The sequence below is a fragment of the Drosophila mojavensis genome, unplaced genomic scaffold, assembly GCF_018153725.1.
Source record: "Drosophila mojavensis isolate 15081-1352.22 unplaced genomic scaffold, ASM1815372v1 contig_277, whole genome shotgun sequence".
Classification (NCBI taxonomy): domain Eukaryota; kingdom Metazoa; phylum Arthropoda; class Insecta; order Diptera; family Drosophilidae; genus Drosophila; species Drosophila mojavensis.
Genome location: NW_025318822.1, coordinates 3,006,233 through 3,027,290, shown reverse-complemented (window position 1 = coordinate 3,027,290; position 21,058 = coordinate 3,006,233). Strand labels below are relative to the sequence as shown.

The window sequence follows — 21,058 nt, the reverse complement described above, 5'->3', positions numbered from 1 at the left end:
CTGTCCACCTTTGTGGACATATTTTTGTGGGTCCCAATATACAACAAATTGATTTGTCTATAAAAGAGAGGATACTATGATAGAGCGCTTTCCATTGGATTAAGTGGTCTGATTTGGCCAGCCCAAAGTCAGATTCGATGCTTGATTAGCAGAGGTATATAAACATATATCCAATTAGTCTATATACATATATACAACATAATTCTGGCTAATCTCTTATGTCTATAATACGATAGACCATAAATTATTCTATAGGGAAACCAAATTTTCTGGCTTTTCTCCTGGTAAATAAGTTCAGATTCGGTGACTCCACACAGTTATTAATAATTATTATTCACAAAATGGATACACTATGAAGCTTACAGTTAAATAGACATTTTATAATATTTAAAGTTAATAATGTATAGAGAAACACTAATATCAAATTCCAGCCAGAATCCTTGTACAATTTAATGTGAGAATCTCCCCTGCTTTCGTGTTATCAAAAATGAAATCGAAATCCAATTATTTTATAGTTTAATATACAATCTATAGACAGACGACGACGATTCCTACAAAGTTACTTTCGTTTATTGATGAAATCTGTATTAATGTCTCGCCTTAGCAAGCTTTGCCGTGCTACGCTCATATATAGTATGGATCGTACGTACATGTGTATAGATGGCTAAAAATGTATCTAAGAGCTAATATCACAATTTATTATGTAATTGCTGTATGTGTGTGTGTGTGTTTGTGTAGCTGTGTGCGTGCACTGACAAGCTCTACTGTATGGTGCCATGCGGTTTGCTTTTGTCCTCCGAAAGGGGCGCATCGAGCAGCTCAAAGTCGCAGACGAGCGAAAAATGATCCGAAGGATATTCAAAGCAGGGCGTACGATTTTTGCCGATCTGTTCTCCGGCCGGAAATTCCAGGCAGTTCTTGATCTGCAAAACATTATTGAAGATTAAAGCATATTTTATTTTTTTTCGTTGCTGCCACGCCCACTCACCTTGAGCTGCTGCGGCGTGTAGAACACATAGTCAATGGTATGGCACTCTTCGCCATCTTCGCGAATTTTCCAGGTGGTGTATGGAGGCTCGCGCTTGATGGACTGCGCAATGAGCTCATTGGGATCGTCGCAGCTGGCCGTGTGCTGCTCCTGATCTTCTCGTTCCCGCTCCCGTTCCCGTTCCAGCTTAATGTCCGCATACGCGCTGCCCAGCTTGAACAGATCGCAGCTGAGAATCGTCGCATAGATGGGCTCAATGGGCTCCGCATTGAAGTCGCCGCACAGCAGCAGCGGACTCTCGCCGGCGAACTGCTTGACAAAGCGTATCAGATCGCGGCCCTGCTCGTTGCGCAGCTTGGCCAGCAGAGCGCCGTGGCGTGCCTTCAGGTGGGTGGTGCAGACACAGAACTCCCTGCCGCTGGCCTTCAGCTGCAGCCGCGCGGCAATGGCCACCTGGTTGCTCTGCACGCGCCACACCTCCAGGATGCGTGTGTCGTAGCCAAGGAGCTGCAGCTTGTCGCGCTTGTAGAAGATGGCACAGCCATCGGGGCCATTGTTCTCCTCTATGTACAGGCAGGGCGAGTCCGGCTTGGGAAAGAAGATGCCGTCATAGTTCTGGCTGCCCAGCACAGTCTGCAGAAACTTGAAATGATCCACTTCCTGCAGGGTACAAAAAGCAAACGAGATGTTAAAGCGCGACTGCATTCCACCTAACTCCGGGCACAAATAAATACTTGCAGACAAACAACATCCGGCTGATTTTGCAGAATCTCCTGCACGATCAAGTACCTGCGATGCTGCCAGGTCAAAGCCTCGTCGGGGCAACGCACAAAGCCATCGTTGTGCTGGCCGAGAGCTGCGAATAGATTTACGGATATTATGATTAGCATTAAATGGAGACAAAAATTATAAAATATTTATATGTATGAAGAATTTCGATTGCATTATCTATAACTACTACTTACAAAATGTAATTTATTTTATTTTTAAGATATTGATGAAATAAATATTTATTTTTAGTCACTTCGTCGAATTCTGCATGTATTCGATAAATAAATAAAATTGATCACGTTCTTAAGTTTTTAAGAGAATATAAATGAACTGATTATTATCTAATAAAATTAATGAAAAAAAAAAAAAAAAAAAAAATTAAAACTGTAAGTAAATAGCATACGTTATATAATAATAATAATATAATTTAAATTTCTTTCATTTTCAATTTTTTTATTTATTTAATTTATTTTATTAAAATTAAAATTTTTATAAAATTTCATTTCATATGTTGTACTTACTTTGCGAGAGAATGTTCCACTGCAGCAATCGAATGTGCTGCGCGCCATCGCTGGGAGCACTGCAAACTGTGTGTGGATGGGAAGGAGATGTGAGTAACAGCTGGGAGGGCGATTGCTTTGTGTGAGCTTACCACGTGAGACGGAGTTCAACTGGAGGCAACGCAGGCCGTCGGTCACGTCGTCGCTGTTCAGGGGGGGCTTAAGGAAGCAGCGGCTGAGCAGCGAGGGCTTCACCACGCCTGAGCCGTGCAGCTGTCGCACATGGTCGAGCAGTGCATCAGTGCTGAGGCCCTTGGGCAGCTCCAGGCCATCGTCTTGTGAGTCCACATTGTTTATCTTGGGCGCCGAGTTGAACGAGCCCATCCTAGGATGAAACGTGAAAAACATTGCAAATATAAACAAAATAAGACATTTTTGTTTACTTCAATTAAAATTTAAACAACGTCATATCTAAGAAATTCATTGCTGATGCGGAACATTTAGACTAAATATTCAAAATTACTTCGAAACATAATATTGAACTATAATAACAGCAATAATAATAATAGCAGCACCCATGACAGCAAAAAATAATGAAAAGAAAATAAAATGAGAGAAGAACAAGAAACAATAACAGCAACAATTGGCATCTTTACAGCATTGCAGCATTTTTCGTAAACAATTTGATCAACGATACTCACAGCTCTTTCGGTTTTCTATACAGAATCTTTCGTAGAATTATGCTGAAAATAAATAAGCTGTGACTATGCCTTTTGCTAACGTTGAACTCTGCCATAGAACTTTCAACTCTGCTGAAAGAAAACATTTAATTTAATCTTAAGAAGAATGTTTCGAAAACTTGAAATTTGATGGGATCATGAATGAATTTCGATTTAAGGAATTTAGCAACAAATTCTATAAACAAAACTATATATATTATTTTTAATTTCTATACCAAACTGTAGAGCTCATTCTGTAATTTACAATAATAGAACATTTGTTCCATTTGGTATTTAGTAATATTTACTTCTGTCTTTGCATTGGAATGGGCAAATTGAATTGAAAGTTTTGGAATATAATGAAATTTAGATATTAGTTGCAGTCTAAATGATTTGTTACTGAGGTTTCGTATCGAACATGATATTTGTGTTTCTCTTATCCAGAAAGTTGTGATTCTTTATTCTGCTGCTGTTACGAGGATCGTAAACTTTATGAGCATCATAATTTTCGGTCTCAGCTGAGAAAAATCTGAGTAAGTAATAAGCTCGGACTAAACGAACGCGCGCGCAGCTTTCACAAGCTAGAGAACTCGATTCATGCCCACCCACACGAACCGATTCGGACAAGTCAAGACGACGCATGCGGCTTAAAAAATAAATAAATAAAACAGCAAGAGTAAAACGAATAAGAAAAGACTAAAAAAAAAAAAAAAATAAAAATAAAAAAATCAAGAAAAAATGTCGCTCGGTCAATAGCTCTACAGCTGTTTAGCTGGTTTTCGGGCCAGCGGTTAGAAACCAGTTGGGATCGTTTTGGCAACGCAATCAATCAATAGATTGGTGACTCTCAGTCTCACCTGGTCAGCATCACCCTCTGCAGGAAGGCCTTGCGGTCGTTCTTGCAGGGCGCCTTGTTGGCGCGTTTCAATTGCATCGCTTGCTCCATGTGGCTAACAGATTCGGTAGCGAGATGCGGCTGTAGCGAGATGTGGTGCTGCTGTTGGCGGTGTCGGTGGCTGGGAATTGGGTGAATTTGGTTTGGATTGTGGGTTATGCCGAAAATTGTGCGAAGTGCGCTTGTAAGCGACATTTGCGAAACTGAATGGCAACTGAAGTGCGGCGTTTTATTAGAGATCAGCCAGGCAGAGCAGCAGAAGAGCGTGAGCGAGGCAGGGCGACAAAGAGAGTGTGTGTGTGAGGGAGATGGCGAGGGATCGAGAGATAGAGAAAGAGAGCAAGCACGCATAAACGAGTATTTCAACGTACACACACGCACGCACACTAATGCACACACACATACACAGAGATCGCGTCGAGCGCACATAAAGTGAGATGTATCTGCAAGATACAGAACAAGATCAATACGTTCTACTCACGTGCGTTGCTCAGTTGCGCGAAAAATGAGCAGCGTAACAATAAAGGCAACAACAACAACAACAACAACAACAACTATGACAACAACAATAAGAATACGAATAAGAACAAGAACAGCAAGAATCGCCTGAGCCACATCGCTAGCTGGCAGCTTGGTAAATATTTATGCGTAGCATTCTTTATGTAGATACATTCACATGGAGCTGCACGCCATTGTCTCACTTTCGTTTCGTATTGTAATCAAAAAACAAAAGTATCTTTTTCCAATACGACTGGACGGACGCTGGGCATGACTCTAATGGCCAAACTGATTTATGCCTAAACAAATTTGTGCGCGCATGCAAATCAGAGACAGACAGACGGGCAGACGGACAGACAAGGCAAGCAGCCAGACAGAAATGCGCATTTTCAGAATATCTGAGAACATATATTGCAGGCGAAAGATACACAGATACAGATATTTGAATGTGGGATAGACGAGCGCAATTTATACAACAACGCAGTTACATGCGTAATGAATCCGACCCAAGTATCTGCCACTTAAAGATACTGTATCGTTTCTTTCTTATGTTACCTGGGTATGGGCACCGCCACACGACGCGCAAAAGTCTTCGCGGTGACAATCAAACGCGATGTTTTCATTAAGAACTCCATTTTGCTTGGGGTTTGTACGCCTTATTCTTGATAGAGTTAATTAAGTAAACGTCTTTTAACTGTAAATCGGTTTGATTGGATTAAGATTTAAATTTAATTTCGATTTGGGCTTTAGCTGCTTCAGCTTTTTTAGCACTAGGTTAACTTGAAATGTTTTATATTTAGTGTCAATATGGCAATGTCAAAGAGACGCGGTTCAAGCTGCATTTCCTAAAAAGAATAGAGTAGAATTATGGGATAAGCATTAGTTGATTAGTCGATTAGCTGCGCGACAGTGGGACGGAGGGACTTGTACATGTCGAACCACTTGCAATGCATAATAGATACAGAAAAGCAGACACTCAAATACCAGACACCCATTGCTATCGTTAGCCACGTGACCAGCTCTCAAAATCGCCAATTTGTGTGTTGACACGCAGCTGCGGCTGCATACTAAGTTCAGATAGTATATTATCATATATAGATTGTCGAAATCAAACACTGAATTAACTTAAACCAGTTCGATTAAAAATTCTACCCGTCCTCATTTATTATGAAAACATTAATAATAGAACTTATATAGAAAATTAAGGAATTAAAAAAAAAAAAAAAAAAAAAAACGCTTGAGATTCGCCTAAATAAGAATATTAAAATATATTTCATATATATTAAACAAAAAGTTTTTTTTTTTAATTAATTATTTGCATTACTACTTTGTGTTTCATTTATTTCCATTTCATTTACAGTTTGAAATTATAGAAGCATATATAAACATATTTAAACAGAAATATGAATATGAATTTCATTATATATATATATAATATATATTTAAATCAAATATTTTCCTTATAGGGAAACAATTTTTGTCTAGTGCACTAAAAAAAAAAAAAAAAAAAAAAAAAAAAGTCTGACATTTTATATATGAAGCAGTATTTCAATTCATGAAAAATGTATATATTAATATGTAGCTGTAGGGGCTGACACTCGAGCAATTAAACAACGATAAACATTGTAAAGTATATATAAAAGTTTTTAAAGATTATTGTATACAGACAGACCATTTAATTCCAAGTAAAGTTGCTATAATTACTATTTCAGTCATTTTTCATTTTCTTTACAGCATGAAGAGCATCCATACGCAGCTCACTGAGCAACAGCTGCACTTATGGACTGAACTATGAGAATGTAAACATTGACTTATATTTTTCTTTCTAAATACACTTTTCCATTAAGCTTAATAATGACATCCAGATGTGGTTATATGTCAACTAATAAATCATTAGGATGTGTCTGAGAAAGTGGGCGAGGCATCCAAAATCCTAGCTATTCATACAAAGTAAACTTGTATTCGTACTATGTAAATCTACTAAAATATAGTTTTATCATAAGAAATACCAGACAGCTTTGCTATACAAATATACTTTATGGGATCAGCCACGCCTGCTGCAGCCTGTTGCATACATTTTAACAAACCCATTTAAGTGCGCTTGGACTATATAAATTTATATCTAAGTGCCGTAAATATTTGCCGCTATCTAATCGCTGGTTAAAATTAGATTCTGAGCAGCTAGATAACTGCAAAGTCAACGAAGTTATTCTGCATTTAACACAACAACAATTTAAATTGTTTGTGAAGGAAATATAAAACTGCAATTTCAAGCTCAAGAAGAGATTCGCTTCAAATCAGCAATTATCATGCAATATATCTAAAGGTATTTATAAAACGACAAATGCTTCGTTTTCAGCTATCTATCGATACAATTGTGCATAGCTGTAAGAGACACAATAGCTCATTATCAAGCGCTGTTCGCTTCTGTTCGCTCACTTATCGATTAGAGCTGCCAGAGCTCTTGTAAGTGTGGCCTATACAGATAGATACATTTTCGCATTTCGCACGAATTGTGCAAGGTTAGTTATGTTATTGTTGATTGAAGCCAAGTGGATTGGGGCCTCACAGTGGCTAAGAACACTTGACACTCTGTCAGCATTGGCCATGAACTTGATATATAAACGCAATAGCCGCTGGCTAGCAGCAGCAGCAGCAGCAGCAGCAGCAGCAGCAGCAACAAGTTTTGAGTGGAGCACGCCTGCTCGCATTTATCTCTCACCTCACAAGATACAACAGCAAATCTCGCGGCGGCGGCTGCTCATTATCAGCGATTGGCGGCAACGTGTCTCCAGCAGCAGCAGCAGCAGCAACAACAACGCCAGCAGCAGCAGCAGCTGTTGTTGTTGCTGCCTTGTCGCTGGGTGTGGTTAGCCAGGCTGGCTCAGTGGAAGCGGCTGCCGCCTGCGTCTCGATATCCATTTCCAGTTTGCGTGCGGCGAGACGCTGTTTCATTTGCGTAGTCGAGGTCATTGCCGAGGTCTTGGCCAGCGCTTCCGCAATTTCATATTGCTTCAGGAAATCCTGCCGCAGCTGCTCGGCATCCTGTGTGGCCAGGCAGCCAGTCAAGCTGAGGCCGCGTCGACACTCATCGCTGCACAGGCGCTGGCACATCTCGTTGATGGCCAGACCGGGTCCACTCAGCTCCAGCGGCGCTCGCTGGCAGCAGTTGAGGCAGGGCACGTCCGGCTTGCCCGCACCGAGCAGCGCTGGCTCAGCGGCCTTGTTCTCGCTGGGCGACGGCGGCTGCTGCAGCTCCTCGGCTATGCTGAAGTAACGCGGCGGCGGCTCATCCTCGTCCAGCGCGCCAGCTGGTGCGCTGCGTGCATGACTTGGCCTATTGCTCTGCGCAAGATTCAGATTGAGCAGCAGGGCTGTGACGGGCATGGCCTTGCCCAGCGCTGGCTGGCGGCGATGGCCCAGTCGTTGCTCCTGCTGCTTGTCACTGCTGGTGTCCATATTTTTAGTTGCTTGATTGCCTCGATCACTGTCACTATTCACTGTCAATATTCAGTTTAAATCATTGGCCACGCGGCGTATGCGCGATATTCGTACGACCGTTGCGCGTTTAGAACCGAACATCCAATGTATTAATACGCGCGTGCGTTGCTTTTCCTCATTTATATATCTTTGGACCGCTCTAGCCAGATCGAGGCAATCAAGTGGACGCTGCCTCGCTGTCTCGCTGCCCGTTGCTCATTAATTGTTGCTTATGTTTAGCCATTGTTGTTGTTGCTGTCGTTGTTGCTGTTGTTGCTGCTGCTGTACAGTCATAAGTACATGACTCTGTTGCTCTCTGGCTGTGCGCTCCTCTAGTTAAGGCAAACGAGATTTTGTTCGCACACTTTCCAAAATGTCAAAACACGCATTTAGCAACCAAAAATATAGTGAAATAAATTCAAAATGAAACAGACAATATACGATTCATATTATCGATTATTATTATTTTATTGGCCGTTGATTAGTTTCGAGAGAATTCTCAATCAGCTCCAATCTGATTATTAATCCATCTATATAATTACACGTGGAACTACAACAAGTCATTTCAGCTGATTGGCAGCTGTTAAACTTCGCTGCACTCGGCTAATGATAAATGTTGCAATTAATTAACTCATTGTAAGCTCTGTAAAGTGCACTTTTTCATTTTGTGCACTCATTATCTTTGCGTTTTAACTACTTTGTATTCAATAATAAATTAACATGAAGTATGTTAACAGCTAAAATGAGCTGGCTGATTAGCTAAGCGTGATCTATAAATTAAAATTATAATTTCCACATTTAATCTCATCTTTACTATCACACCTTAAAGAGATTAGTACATCATCATTTCTGATCTCATCTAATATTCATTGTAAATTTTGTATTTCACGCTTAGTATATTTATTTATTTATTTATTTATATTTTACATTATCATAATACTTTCATTCTCTCTCTATTTCACTCTCTTAATTTCACCTCCTCAACAACTGTTGCTAATAAATTTTCATGACATTTTTTATTTGTCCGTCACGATTTGCATTCATTCAAGTACGAATTAATTGCATTTCCAACTGTTTCATTTTATTTAATTGCTCTAATAATAGAAAAAGCCTTTATTTCCGCAATATGCAAATGTAAAATTTCTATTATTGCATTTGCCAATAAATAGATATCATATTGTATACTGTGATCACAGTAAAGCTTCGTTAAATATAGCCTGATTAAATTATTTGAAAAAATGCAATAGTTCTTTAATAAAGTCAAGTCAATATAAATAAAATATTTACTGAGTAGATATTAATATTTAATGTCAAATTAAAATTTATAGAGAAACCACGAATAATATGTTCTATAGAAATTTATCATTTTAAATGATTTTTTTTTTTTTTTTTTTGTATATTTATTTTAAGCGCTGAATCTGTATAATGCAAGTTTAGTACCTTAACAACACAATTAGATTATTTATATAGAACCTAACCTTCTGAATTTTAAATGATAAAACATAAAACTTGTTCCAAGTAAAAGAAACTGTTGCATACTTTTCGGCTGTTCATAGAAATTCGACTTCTTGCTCTAGATCAACATAAATTGGATTCAATATATTTTGGCTGGCTGGTTATTTATAAAGTTTGTTCAGCTGATAAGCGTGAGGTAGATAATCAAAATACCGTTGCTGCTAACAATACATACCCCAAGATGATTTTGCGTTGATTAGATATCTACGTGGACTTGGACCTCCCTCTAAACTTCCTACTAATTAGCATTAAGCAGTGCTGTTTCCACTTAGAGCCCGGATGCTAATTGCAGATAACACACTAATTTGTATTTAATTTTCTAATTTTTATTCATCTCTTATTGCCTTTTGGCAATGTCGCACGGAAAGCGGAGCAAACTTAACAAGCGCAGCGTCCGTCATTGAATTTTATTTTTATATCTCATAGACAACCGCAAATACATACGATTTTCAAATGGCTAAATATACATAATATAATGTATATATGTAAGGCATGTCTAGCGAATCGTCAACATGTTGAAAATGTCTCTTGAACTTGGCAGTGAGCAATCAGCTCTCGGGGCAGCTGGACACCTGGGCGTCGACTGCCAAGCTAAAGGTGCTCAATCGTCCTTCACATTATCGAACCCTACTCACATTTGCTTAGGAGGCACATTATTAATCTCATAATACGTGTCGTGGTCTAGCTAATTGATAACCTTATCGGCAGACGGCCTGTGAGAGCGCATTTGTAATAAGTAACTTAATAAACTTAATAAACTGATACCCTAGGAACAATGAGAGAGTAACGCTTGTAAAGAACTATGAACTCGTCTCAGAATTTACTTCAAAAAGTTTCTCAGACTGCCAAAAATTACGAAAGTCTTATCGCAATTTTATTTATTTTTTTTATTTTTTTATTTTTTTTGCATATGCAGTTAGATTTCTCAGATTGCAACAGAAGCTAGCGCCCTTTTTGTTGTTGCCAGGCACATGTAGAGCATCGCCAGCTGTACGACACGCTTACACATATAATATGAACAAGTACCCTTTGTTTTGCGAGTGAAACGAAACGATTAACAGAGAGATTTCGTTATACAACAGCCGCGTTGGGGCACATGGACGGACGCGCATATCGCTATTTGGAAATAACTGGTTCTGTACCGGCCTAGACTGACATTCTCCGCCTGAAGTTGACGAAGTCCGCCACTATAATAACTATGATGTAGTACTAATACGATTACTGCATTGCATTGGCGGCAAACCGGGAATCGTTACGCATTTGCAAGTGGTTCGGGCAGGGGGCAGCTGGTCAATGGGGTCTCTTTGAGTTTTGTAAGAATTCAACTCACCATTTTTATGCCAGAGCCACACCACAACACATTATCCAAATCGGAACCGAGTGAATCTAGTTAATTGTGCTCCTAGATCGAGTGAACGCGAAATTCACCAGATTTTCAAGCAGTCGCGTTTAACGTTAAGCAGATTGGCTCCTGCAGGGCCTTTTTGGACTGTGTGGAACAGCGATTTAAACGCCCAGCCACACCGCAAAGAACTAAAAGTAAAAATTTGTGCTTTGCACCATTTATAGAGCGCTCGATGGCGCTCTTCGCTCGCCATTTGCTAGCTGATAAGGATACAGCTTGCAGAGCACAGCACCAGAGGCGAGCGGAGCAATCGCTCTGATATGCTCAGTGTGTTGCACAATGTGAGCAAATCACTTACAAAATGCTCTCATTTGAATCATGCTCTCTTGAGGAGTGCCTATATCTCTGCCTCTCTGATTCTCTCACTAGTAGTGTGACTATCAAACATTTCAAGTACCTTCAGTTCAAACAGGTGCTGTAAAAGCCAAAGCTAAGTTATTTGCAATAGAATTCAAATATCTGAATATTATTATATATTTATAAAAAGGAAAGCTTTACAAATCTATTGCCTATCATATATTGTACTATATAATATTTCCTTTTCAAAAAATTGAAAACTGTTTAATATGCTCAAAACAATACTATATATAAACGATATTTTATAAATCAAATTTTATTAAAATTTTTTTTTTCTGTACATAAAATATATTCTGGACTTTAGTGTATTCTAAATGTATACTCATTAAATACTCTTTAAATACTCTTTAATATTTTAATGACGCGTATATGCGCATTTATAATAGGCTATAATTTATTCAATTTACTCTATTTAACATAGCAGTAAAAAACTTTGAAAAGTCGCTGTGGGTCGAGCCACACCCGGGCCTATCATAAAATTGCATTCGATAAGATTTGAAATTCGGTCTGCGGCGTCTGCACCTGAGGCTCTCGTGTCTGGCATGACGGAGGCGTTATCTTATCAAAGACCACATGAGCAATTAATATTGTGCTGCGCGCTACTTGAAATTTGCAAAAATGGAATTTGTCATCGACCTTATCGGAATATGGCCATAAATTGCCCGAACATTAATATTTACGAAGCCAGCGTACGATCCATGAGATAAGGCACACGGCTAGCAAGAGGCTGGACGAATGGCGAAAGTGACGTACGGAATCAGAAGTCCAGTAAGAGTTGGTATAATTTAGTTGAAAGTGGCTGAATATGCGCCGCAAATCAGCTATCTATATAAGCTGTATATATGTGTAGCAATGGCTAATCGATCTCGTGGCGCCTATCGAGGGTATTGGGTCTAGAGCACTATTGTTAAGCTGACTACCAGTGCTGGCTTCTATTTCACTCCTTTATTGCTCACAGTTAGTGGTCTAGCCGGAGGGGATAAGATTAGATTAGCGACTGGCCTAGCTGACGGCCTTGCTGAGCTGCAAGAGCCAAAGCTCCATTTATCCTACGTGTCATGCGGCATATTTACCTCGAATGCTCCGTAACGATCTCTATATATGTACATATGTGAATATGTTTGTATACATTTCTAACATATTTATTGTGCTGCACTGATTTGTTTTTGTTTATGGTTTTTATTTATTTTTTTTTGTTTACGCCGAACAGCAGTCCGGCTTATCAATTTGGGCAACGTAAGCGTGCCATGAGTGTGTACTATATAAATATGCTTCTTCGTTTGTCTGTTTGTATGTATGTCTGTACGTATGTGATTTCATAAATATGTTTGTAATTTGGAATTTGATCCGTATGCACTTATCACTGAAAGTGATTTCTAGTAGCACTTCGCGTAATGCCGAATGCCGTGTCGAGTGCGGACTGCCAAATGCGCTGGATTACAGCTCTGTTATGCCGGCATGAAGAGATTTTGTTTTGTATACAATGGGGAATTTTAATTAAATTGTTAATGGGTTTGGGGTAGGTAAGGTATACGGGCTTTCGACTTGGCAACGATAGGCATGTGCCTGAGCACGTAATCACTGTGGAAAGGGAGTCCATGGATTTATGTAGAGCAGGTAAAAATGAATGCGACAACATAACATTAGAAAATAAATGCAAAATAGAAATACACATTTACATATAAACTGATGTTTAATCTTCAGACCTGTTTTGTCACCAGCAAATGAATCGTTTTCACTCTATCCAGATCCAAAGCAAAGAAAGCGGCCGGTGACTCATCTAACAATGGGTTGGGATACGTGTCTGGAGATTCGGTTAGTGGACCCCAAAACAATAATGCTAGTTGATAACGCGAATGGAAAGTTGAGTAGCACAGCTTGGGGGAGTTTTGAAATCTGTTGGACCTTTATGAGTATATAACATATTGAAGTGTTTCATGTATTATAAATATTCTGTAACTAGCTTAACCCTGGTAAATTAACGAAATACTCTGCCTAATATAACACTATTCTTCTGGGCCACACCACCTTCGTTGAATATACATATAGAGTCATATAAATATAATTGCCGGCTCGCCTCGAGACGAGGTCACTCAACCCCGAAAGGCAGCGCAACAAAAGGATACCATTTGGAGAACAAAAGCTGATGGAATTGTGCAGGCAACGCCCTCAACAAGGGCCGGTAAATGTTACACACGCACACGGATACACAAAGTGCCGTTATATTAATTAAAAGCTCATTTGTAGTAGCCACACACGCCTTCACACAACAAACAAACACACACACACACACACACATGACATAAAGCGGCGTCAGACCCAAACAAACCGAATCCGCAATTGAGATTGAGAGTGACAGTGCGAATGACAGTGCGAGTGAGAGTGCGAGTGGAGAAGAGCTAAAGAGAGATGCATAGCGGAATCTGCTCTCAGCTAACACTCTCACTCTTGCTCTCACAGTTCGAATTGCTCTTTCAGACTCATTGAAATCAAAGTCAAAAATATTTATTGTAAAATATTACAAAAGCAAACACAAGCGCATACATACATACACAGCTATATGGAAATGTGAAACGAGCTGGAATTGCGGTACACACACAGGGAAATGAGAAATAAACAAAATTAAAGAAGGTAACCGTTAAATGGCTTAATAAATACACAAAGAAAATGTACAATATGCTGGGGGGAACCTGGTGAATGCGGAAAAATCCAATGGCATGCAAATGGATTTCTTTTATTGCTGTTGTAGACGCTGTAGGCAAATGTAGTTGTTGTTGTCGCTGTTGTCGTTGTTGTTGTTGTGTTGTTTCAAAGTCACTTTGCCATGCGATTTGTTGTTTTATCAATATTTTACTTAAATGCCGGGGCTTGCCCTTAATCTAATTTAACTCACAGAAATTTCTTGATGAACTTATAGAATGACACCAGCAAATACACAAGGGTTGAAATGAGCTTCATATTGTTTGTTTTTGTTTCTAGTTGAATTTTTTCCAATTTGATTTTGTTCCTTTGTCAAATAGCAAATTGCACAAGCAGCTGAGGTGACTTAATACTAAACATTTGGTTTAACTTTACATAACACGAATGCTAATAACAGTTTGTAATAATTGTTTGTTTTGCTTTAATTGTCTTGTCTTTAATTTATTTATTTATTTGTATTTTTTATTTATTTATTTTTTTTTAATAATTTTTTTATTCTATGCCTTTGAACTTTATGCAGCTAGATGAAATTTCACTCTCAATGTCATTTCCGCGTTGAACACGTTTTTCACACTAAGCTGTCATAAAAAGGGGAGACGACGCTTTCTGTGGTGCTCGTGTGTGCGTATGTGTGGTTCCATGGTTACGGACAAAGCGAAACTCAGATGTGTGTGTGTGTGTGTGTGTGTGTAGAGAGAGAAAGAAAGAGATACAGAGAGAGACTGTGCAAGGGGCAGAGCGCGTACAAAATCCAAATGCTGGAGCTCCAGCAAGGAAAACCCAACCAATGCTTTCGGCAAAAGTTGACACACTCGACTGAGCTATATGAACCTGTGAATGCTCTGCTAAGCAATAATATTCATGGTGACATATTTAAATTAATTATTATATATTTATTATTATTTCTAATCACTATGTGTTATGGAATTTATTATACCCTGAACCCATTGAAATGGGTATAATGGTTTTGTTGAAATGTATGTAACAGGCAGAAGGAGGCGTGGCAGACCCCACAAAGTATATATATTCTTGATCAGGGTGACGAGCTGAGTCGATTTGGCCCTGTCCGTCTGTCTGTCTGTCCGTCTGTCCGTATGTTTGAGCGCGTCGATTTCCGAAGATATAAGAGCTAGAGACTTCAAATTTTTTTTTAAATGTCCGTAATTACAGCGCGCGTATCAAGCTTATCATTAAAAATCGATAACTCATCCCGATCTTTTTTTTATCGATAAAAAACCTTATCGAAAACCAGTTATAAAATTATATCTTCTACACCTTTATTGCTAGAGTCTCCAAATTTTTAATGTATGCTTATATGCAATTTATACAATTTCGGTTTTTGTTAAATTCAACCCCTTAAATTCAACCCCTCACCCTCACTTTTGTAAAAAGCGTATTTCAAATACTAGAGACTTGTGCTTTGGCAATTACATGCATATCCATGTTATAATCATAATCTGAAAGTTTCATGAAGATCGTACGTCCATAAAAACAACAAAACGTACGTCCATGTTATAAAACAATTAAGTTCTCATAGTAAGCGCACACTGCAGCCCATGCGTGTTTATGCGTGGGTGCTTGTGTGTGTATGTGTGTGTGTATGCGTTTGTGTGTGTATGCGTGTGCGTGTGTGTATGTGTGTGTGTATGTGTGTGTGTATGCGTGTGTGTGTATGTATGTTTGTGTGTGCGTACGTGCGTGTGTGTGTGTGTGTGTGTGTGTGCGTGTTTCTTGTGTAAGCTGAAAGACGCGAAAAATTATTGAAATATCTATTGCTCCAAGGGTTCAGGGGATCTCGTAGTCGAGCAGTCTCGACTAGAGCTTTCTTACTTGTTTTAAATTGTATTTTCTTAGATTTTACTAATATATAAAAAATAATTTGTAGTTGCTTAGATTCAATTTTAGAGTTAGTAAAAGTAATTAAATAAATAGTAAAAAAATATTAAAATTTAATATATTATAGGATTTATATTTTTTAGTTTTAGTTTTAGTCTTTTGTCTAACACCTGTCTGGTGGCTGACAACAAATCAATATGCCTTGCTGGTGTAGCGTGCGCAGACACGTTCACTTGCTCGGAGCGGGGCAATAAACTTTTGTGTGGGCGCGTTTAAGAGAGGCCAACGCTGACTGGTTAAGAGCAAACGTAACAAATATTTGCTGAGCGAAGCCAAGAGCACAGCCGGCAAAATGCAAAAGCTTTCAAGAGCTACAAACGCGCGGAAAGTTTATAGGGCGCTTCCATGTTTAGCTAAGCGTTGCACAAGCTAAAACATGAAAGCTTTGTTGCCATAAAAGCTTAAAACTGACAAGTGCAGTTCTGCCAACTGTTGAGCTCCGAAATAAGTTTAATTGTAGATCAAAGTAGGCATACGAAAAGTAGCAAATATATTTAATTAATTAAGTAAGTATTTGTTTTTAGTGTATTTTCTAAGTATTCCCTCCAAATATTTTCTAATAGGTGTATTTTATAAGTGTCTTCTTCCAAATCTTTCCTCTAAGCGTTTTTTTTTTCTAAGTAGTTCCTCTAAATATTTCCTCAAACAGCTTCCTACAAATATTTCTTCCAAGTGTTTCCTCTCTAATGCTTTGCTGAACGATCAAGCACTTTACTTCACCTTATGGCACTGCACGAAGACCCCCACCAGGCCTGGACGACTGAAAAATTCTGTAGCAGCAGCCCTTTATATAGGGCGACATTTACTCAAACCTTAAGTTGCACTCAAATGTTGTGCTCGATGTCAGGTAGGCGTCGTTGCCGTCGAGTCCTAAGTGACCATTGAGAACACTCTCTGTTGCTCTGCATTCCAGCTTCGTCTTACTTAAACGTATACCAAAGGAATACTGCTGCATACATATAGACAACTTAAAGGATCTTCTGTAGTCTTTCTTCGTCGTTCAAGAATGTATATTCTGTTAAGAATTAGGAGTCCGGCATAGTTTGCTACAATTTCTGGCTATTCCTTTCTATACTCATTTCCAATGGCTAGATCTAGCCTGAAATAGGCTAAACTAGCAACACTGGTCAAGTGCCATAAAAGTTAAAGCACAAAACCTTAGCCATAAAAGCTTACCATACAAGCTTAACAGTTTGAAAGGTAAATGTACTAAATGCAGTTCAAGTTTCTTATTAAAGCTTTATAAATACAACACTAGTTTGAAAACAAAATATAAGCTTAAAGCTCATACAATTAACTAATTTCTCTACATCTTAGAGCTATGCTTCTGCTTTGGCTAGGAGTTGGAGGGTCTGTAGTCGTAGGCGGGTCCCAAGCGAACAGATAGATTAATGGGCTGATTCAAATAATCCTTGATGCGTCTAATAAATAAACAAATATATTAGATATCTATAATAAATATACGGCCGAGGTAAACAATAATAGCAGGCTTATCTGCGTGAGTTCCACTTACTGTTTATCTGCTTCAGTCTCATACTGCTGATAGCCTTTCCGCTTGGCCGATTTATTCAGACGCAGCGATCGACGTAATTCTTTCGGCAGTGGTTTGTTCGTCTCCCGTCTCAAGAACTCAGTGAGCTGCTGGCATTTGGCAGTCAGCGTCTGCCAGGCCAGACGTATCAGCCGCCGGTGCCTGGATCCTGTGGCGCCAGTCGCGCTCGTTGTGGCGTCATTGAGGTTCGTATTGGAGACGGCCCAGGCGGACATGTTGAGCTGTCTGTGTGCAGACATCGACTAAAAGCTGCGAGCAGAGACGGCCAAGACGATTGCCCACTTGCTTGGGGCTGATAAGATTTGCTTAGCTCTCACACCCAATACAAATCGAATTCAATCGTTACGTTTAGACGTAAAACTAATACGCTCCACACGTGCGAGTGGGCTATTTCGCCATATCAATTGTTAATTAACTGGCCAAAATCATTTGGCAATCGACTTAAAAGGTCATGCATTTTTAGTTGCATTGAAATTCCAAGAATTTAGTAATTCCCAATGGGGAACTATGGCTCTGCATAAGGAAGGTGAATGAATGCCATAGAATATTGCTTCCGTTTGCTGATTTTCGGCCTGGCCATCAAGACCCAAATGTGGCGTTTTGAATTTTTCGCATAGACTATTTTCAATAAAATTTTCTAGCCTGCAGTCTGGTCGCTCTGGCTGCGCTTTCTGTGCGCTCAGAGGATATGCCCAATGACATCATGTCCTGCAACAAAATACAAATAGCAGTGGCACCTCCCCCACGCCATAGCCCCTCGCCAGCAGTGGCATTTGGTCTCCAGTGCAACTACATGGCACCCCGACCCTCGCCACATGCCGCTACGGCGCCTGCAGCAGATATCCAAACAAAATTGCATGTGGTTGCACGCAGTTTGCCTACACTGGCAACCGGACAGTGACCCAATGTGACTGGGTTTTCGGCCAGCTTGCATTGTTATAAACGAAAATTCGTTTATTGCCATATTGTTGGCACGGACTCGAATTTGTCTTCAAAATGTACACATTTTGGCCGCAGGCCTCTCGCCTGCCTTAATTAGCAGCATCATTGAGAAGCGCATAGACCGGCATAAAATGTATTCACATGCCAAACGTAGATCATTAAAGTTGATTCAATAACTTTTAGACGAAACTTGCGTGATTCAATGCAATATTGATTTCGTTTTCGTTTTATCGTTAACTGCTCTAATTGAGATTCGCATAGAGACGCGCACATCAGTGCCATCAGCTTGCTGTAAATGTGCATGTGAATCACTACAAATGACAAAATCATTTGCTCCAGCTGCTGCTCTATGCAGCCACTCGTATCTCCTGCAAGACAATTGAATGTCTTTGCCGTCAGATGAAATCTGTTGGCCTCCAGCAACGTTTATTGATAATATGCAGATGACAGCAGGTTGAGGTTATTGCCCGGTGCCTTATCCCTGTTGCCTCATGCCTCGTGCCTTGTCGATGGGGCGCAAAGCTGGCTCCGGTCAGGTCAGGACTAACCACAAAACTTACTGGAACAAGCTACACTGACTTTCACACACGCAGACATGAACAGAGATAGAGAGATAGAGAGAGAGAAAGAGAGAGACAGAGAGAGACAGAGAGAGAGAGAGAGAGAGAGAGAGAGAGAGAGAGAGACAGAGAGAGAGAGAGCGAGAGAGAGTGATGGTGAGCTAGTGCAGAAAAGAGTGAGAAAGCTATCTATTGCTGCAAAGCATGCATTTAAAATTCCATTTAAATACCAAATAGCAATAACGGAGAGAAAAATCTTTTGTGAACTTGAACGAAAGAGCTGCATAAGTGAGAGTGGCTTAGAAATATCCTGCAAAAGGCTATAGATTAATATATGCTTATCATCAGTTGGCAAATGACTCGGTTTGATATATATCATGACGTGACTGAATCGGAAAAATTTTCCTTAACAATTCTGCGATGCATGTCTTAAACTCTTGTTAACTTAGCATTTCAGATTGAATCTTATTGTAATATGTATTAATAAAAGAGTTTCTCGACAGTGACATTATATTTATTTTTATTTATTTATTTGATTTCTAATAAATTTATTTTATTAATATAGCTGACAATAAAAAAAAACATATTGGATAATACATAGCAAAAATCATTTATAAGCAATGAAAAATATAAAGGGATTTACAAAAAAAAATGTAATCAAATATTCACCTATTCAATTCAATCTAGGTGCTTAGCTTTATCCAAATATATTAACAAATATATTTTAAAGTTTCATACTCACCTTTGTGTGCACCTATCCGTGCAGGGTATACAACTTTGACCTCAATTATATCCATTGGCTATTGCTTTGATAGTCAACTAAAATGTAATAAAAGTAAATTTTCAGAACTATTTACTTAGCCTCCTTGCATCCATTACGGGCCATGGCTTTTTTGCTTGCTGCATTCAATTTTATTAAATTTTCAATCAAAACTCTATGCAAAACATGATATTTGGTCTGCCTTAGTTAGATTTGTTAGATTTGACTGCCGGAACCTCTGAAGCCTAATCGTCGTATGTATATTTGGTTTCAATTTATTAAAAACTTGTTTTGCTCTTGCCCTTAGCCCCGTTAACCAGTCCTTTTCAAATGTGTATGTCAAATATTGCTATTTACCGTTATGCAATAAAGCGCAATAATATTTTGGAATCAACTACTGCATATATCAATCAATTTTTGATTAGTCGACCTCAGTTCGGTTTGCATGGGAGAATCGTTTCTATTTGCAATGTCAGGCAAATATTGGAGGCTGTTGCAAATAAAGTTTCTGAGGGGGGAAAGCGGGGCGTAGATTAAGGTAACAGTTGCCAGCAAAATTAAATAAGCCAGCCTGTTGCCAATACTAATGCCGATGTGTACAGCTTAAAGGCCGGACCAGCTGCTAAATTAGACCAACAGCCAAGAGAGGGTGCGAAAAAAAAGTAGAGCTGAAAAAAAATGTATGTAGGGAAAACTTCAAGGATTCGCTGCACGTTCGCATCTTTAACGCCATATGTTGACTCTTGCTACAATCTTGCAACAACACAGAGGGAGATAGATAGAGAGAGGGAGTGGGAGAGGGAGTGGGAGGCTGGCACATATCCTTTATCTTATATGCGCTATTTTATGCCTGTGGATAACAACTACAACAACAATAACCCCCGCCTCTGGCCTACACTTTCTTTCACTCCACATACCCTCCCTTGAGGTCACTTAACTTTGTAAATACGTTTGTAGCGGTTTGGGAAAAGAATCTGAAAACTATAATACATAAACCCTTTGACTATATTCTTATATTCTATGTATATACACCCATTATCAAAGAAATTGAATTAAATTTTGATTAAATTTTTAATATTTTTAAAACAATTCGAAATTTAAATTTATATATATAAATTATTATATATTTATAAATTCTGATGTAGACATTGAGTTATTTGATCTCTCTACAGTCGCACAACTATTTTGATGACCGCAGCTGTACCTATAATACAAAATGCTTAATATTGCAATAACAATGTTTATTTTTTTTATTTATTTTTTTTTATTTACAAGTTTTGCACAGTAATAACAACAGTTAACTGCATTTTTTATATTTATTGATTTATTCATATTATTCGATACAAACATTTTTCAGTTAAGAGTACATGACACCCTACTTAAACATATTAATATTGTATATACCCTGGAAATTAATTTGCATAATTAATTTTAGATACAAAAATAATTAATATTTGCTGATACATTTCACTATTCCTCTCACCTGTAAGGGCATTTGGTGCTCGATCCTCTCTGGCCTT

General features: G+C 38.9%; 2 protein-coding genes and 2 long non-coding RNA genes across 13 annotated transcripts; 2 read left to right on the top strand and 2 right to left on the bottom strand.

Moving 5' to 3' along the window:
- Positions 1 to 304: 304 nt before the first annotated feature.
- Positions 305 to 14,353, bottom strand: LOC26527368 (nocturnin). Of its 10 annotated transcripts, none has more exons than XM_032728297.2 (8): positions 10,697 to 10,902; positions 4,927 to 5,216; positions 2,961 to 3,071; positions 2,412 to 2,644; positions 2,281 to 2,346; positions 1,723 to 1,844; positions 989 to 1,648; positions 305 to 923 (listed from the first exon to the last, which is right to left on the bottom strand). In XM_032728297.2, the coding sequence occupies exons 2-8, from the start codon at positions 5,004 to 5,006 to the stop codon at positions 762 to 764; spliced, it is 1,434 nt and encodes a 477-aa protein (XP_032584188.1). In that variant the 5' UTR covers positions 5,007 to 5,216; positions 10,697 to 10,902; the 3' UTR covers positions 305 to 761. The 10 variants fall into 10 exon arrangements, with proteins under 10 accessions (XP_032584188.1, XP_015022802.1, XP_032584189.1 ...); XM_015167316.3 differs by having other exon boundaries at positions 2,961 to 3,068; XM_032728298.2 differs by lacking the exon at positions 2,961 to 3,071 and having other exon boundaries at positions 10,697 to 10,900.
- On the top strand, positions 9,900 to 11,471 carry LOC116803732. The gene is made up of 2 exons (XR_004363799.2): positions 9,900 to 9,963; positions 10,283 to 11,471. It is a non-coding gene; the product is annotated as an uncharacterized LOC116803732 (long non-coding RNA).
- A 1,703-nt stretch (positions 14,354 to 16,056) lies between the features above and the next one.
- Positions 16,057 to 17,206, top strand: LOC116804859. Its single transcript, XR_004364878.2, has 3 exons — positions 16,057 to 16,571; positions 16,638 to 16,924; positions 17,042 to 17,206. It is a non-coding gene; the product is annotated as an uncharacterized LOC116804859 (long non-coding RNA).
- On the bottom strand, positions 16,932 to 17,527 carry LOC6574193. The gene is made up of 2 exons (XM_002000215.4): positions 17,238 to 17,527; positions 16,932 to 17,145 (listed from the first exon to the last, which is right to left on the bottom strand). Exons 1-2 carry the CDS (start codon positions 17,513 to 17,515, stop codon positions 17,061 to 17,063), a joined length of 363 nt encoding a protein of 120 aa, XP_002000251.2. The 5' UTR covers positions 17,516 to 17,527; the 3' UTR covers positions 16,932 to 17,060.
- Between the last annotated feature and the right edge of the window lie 3,531 nt (positions 17,528 to 21,058).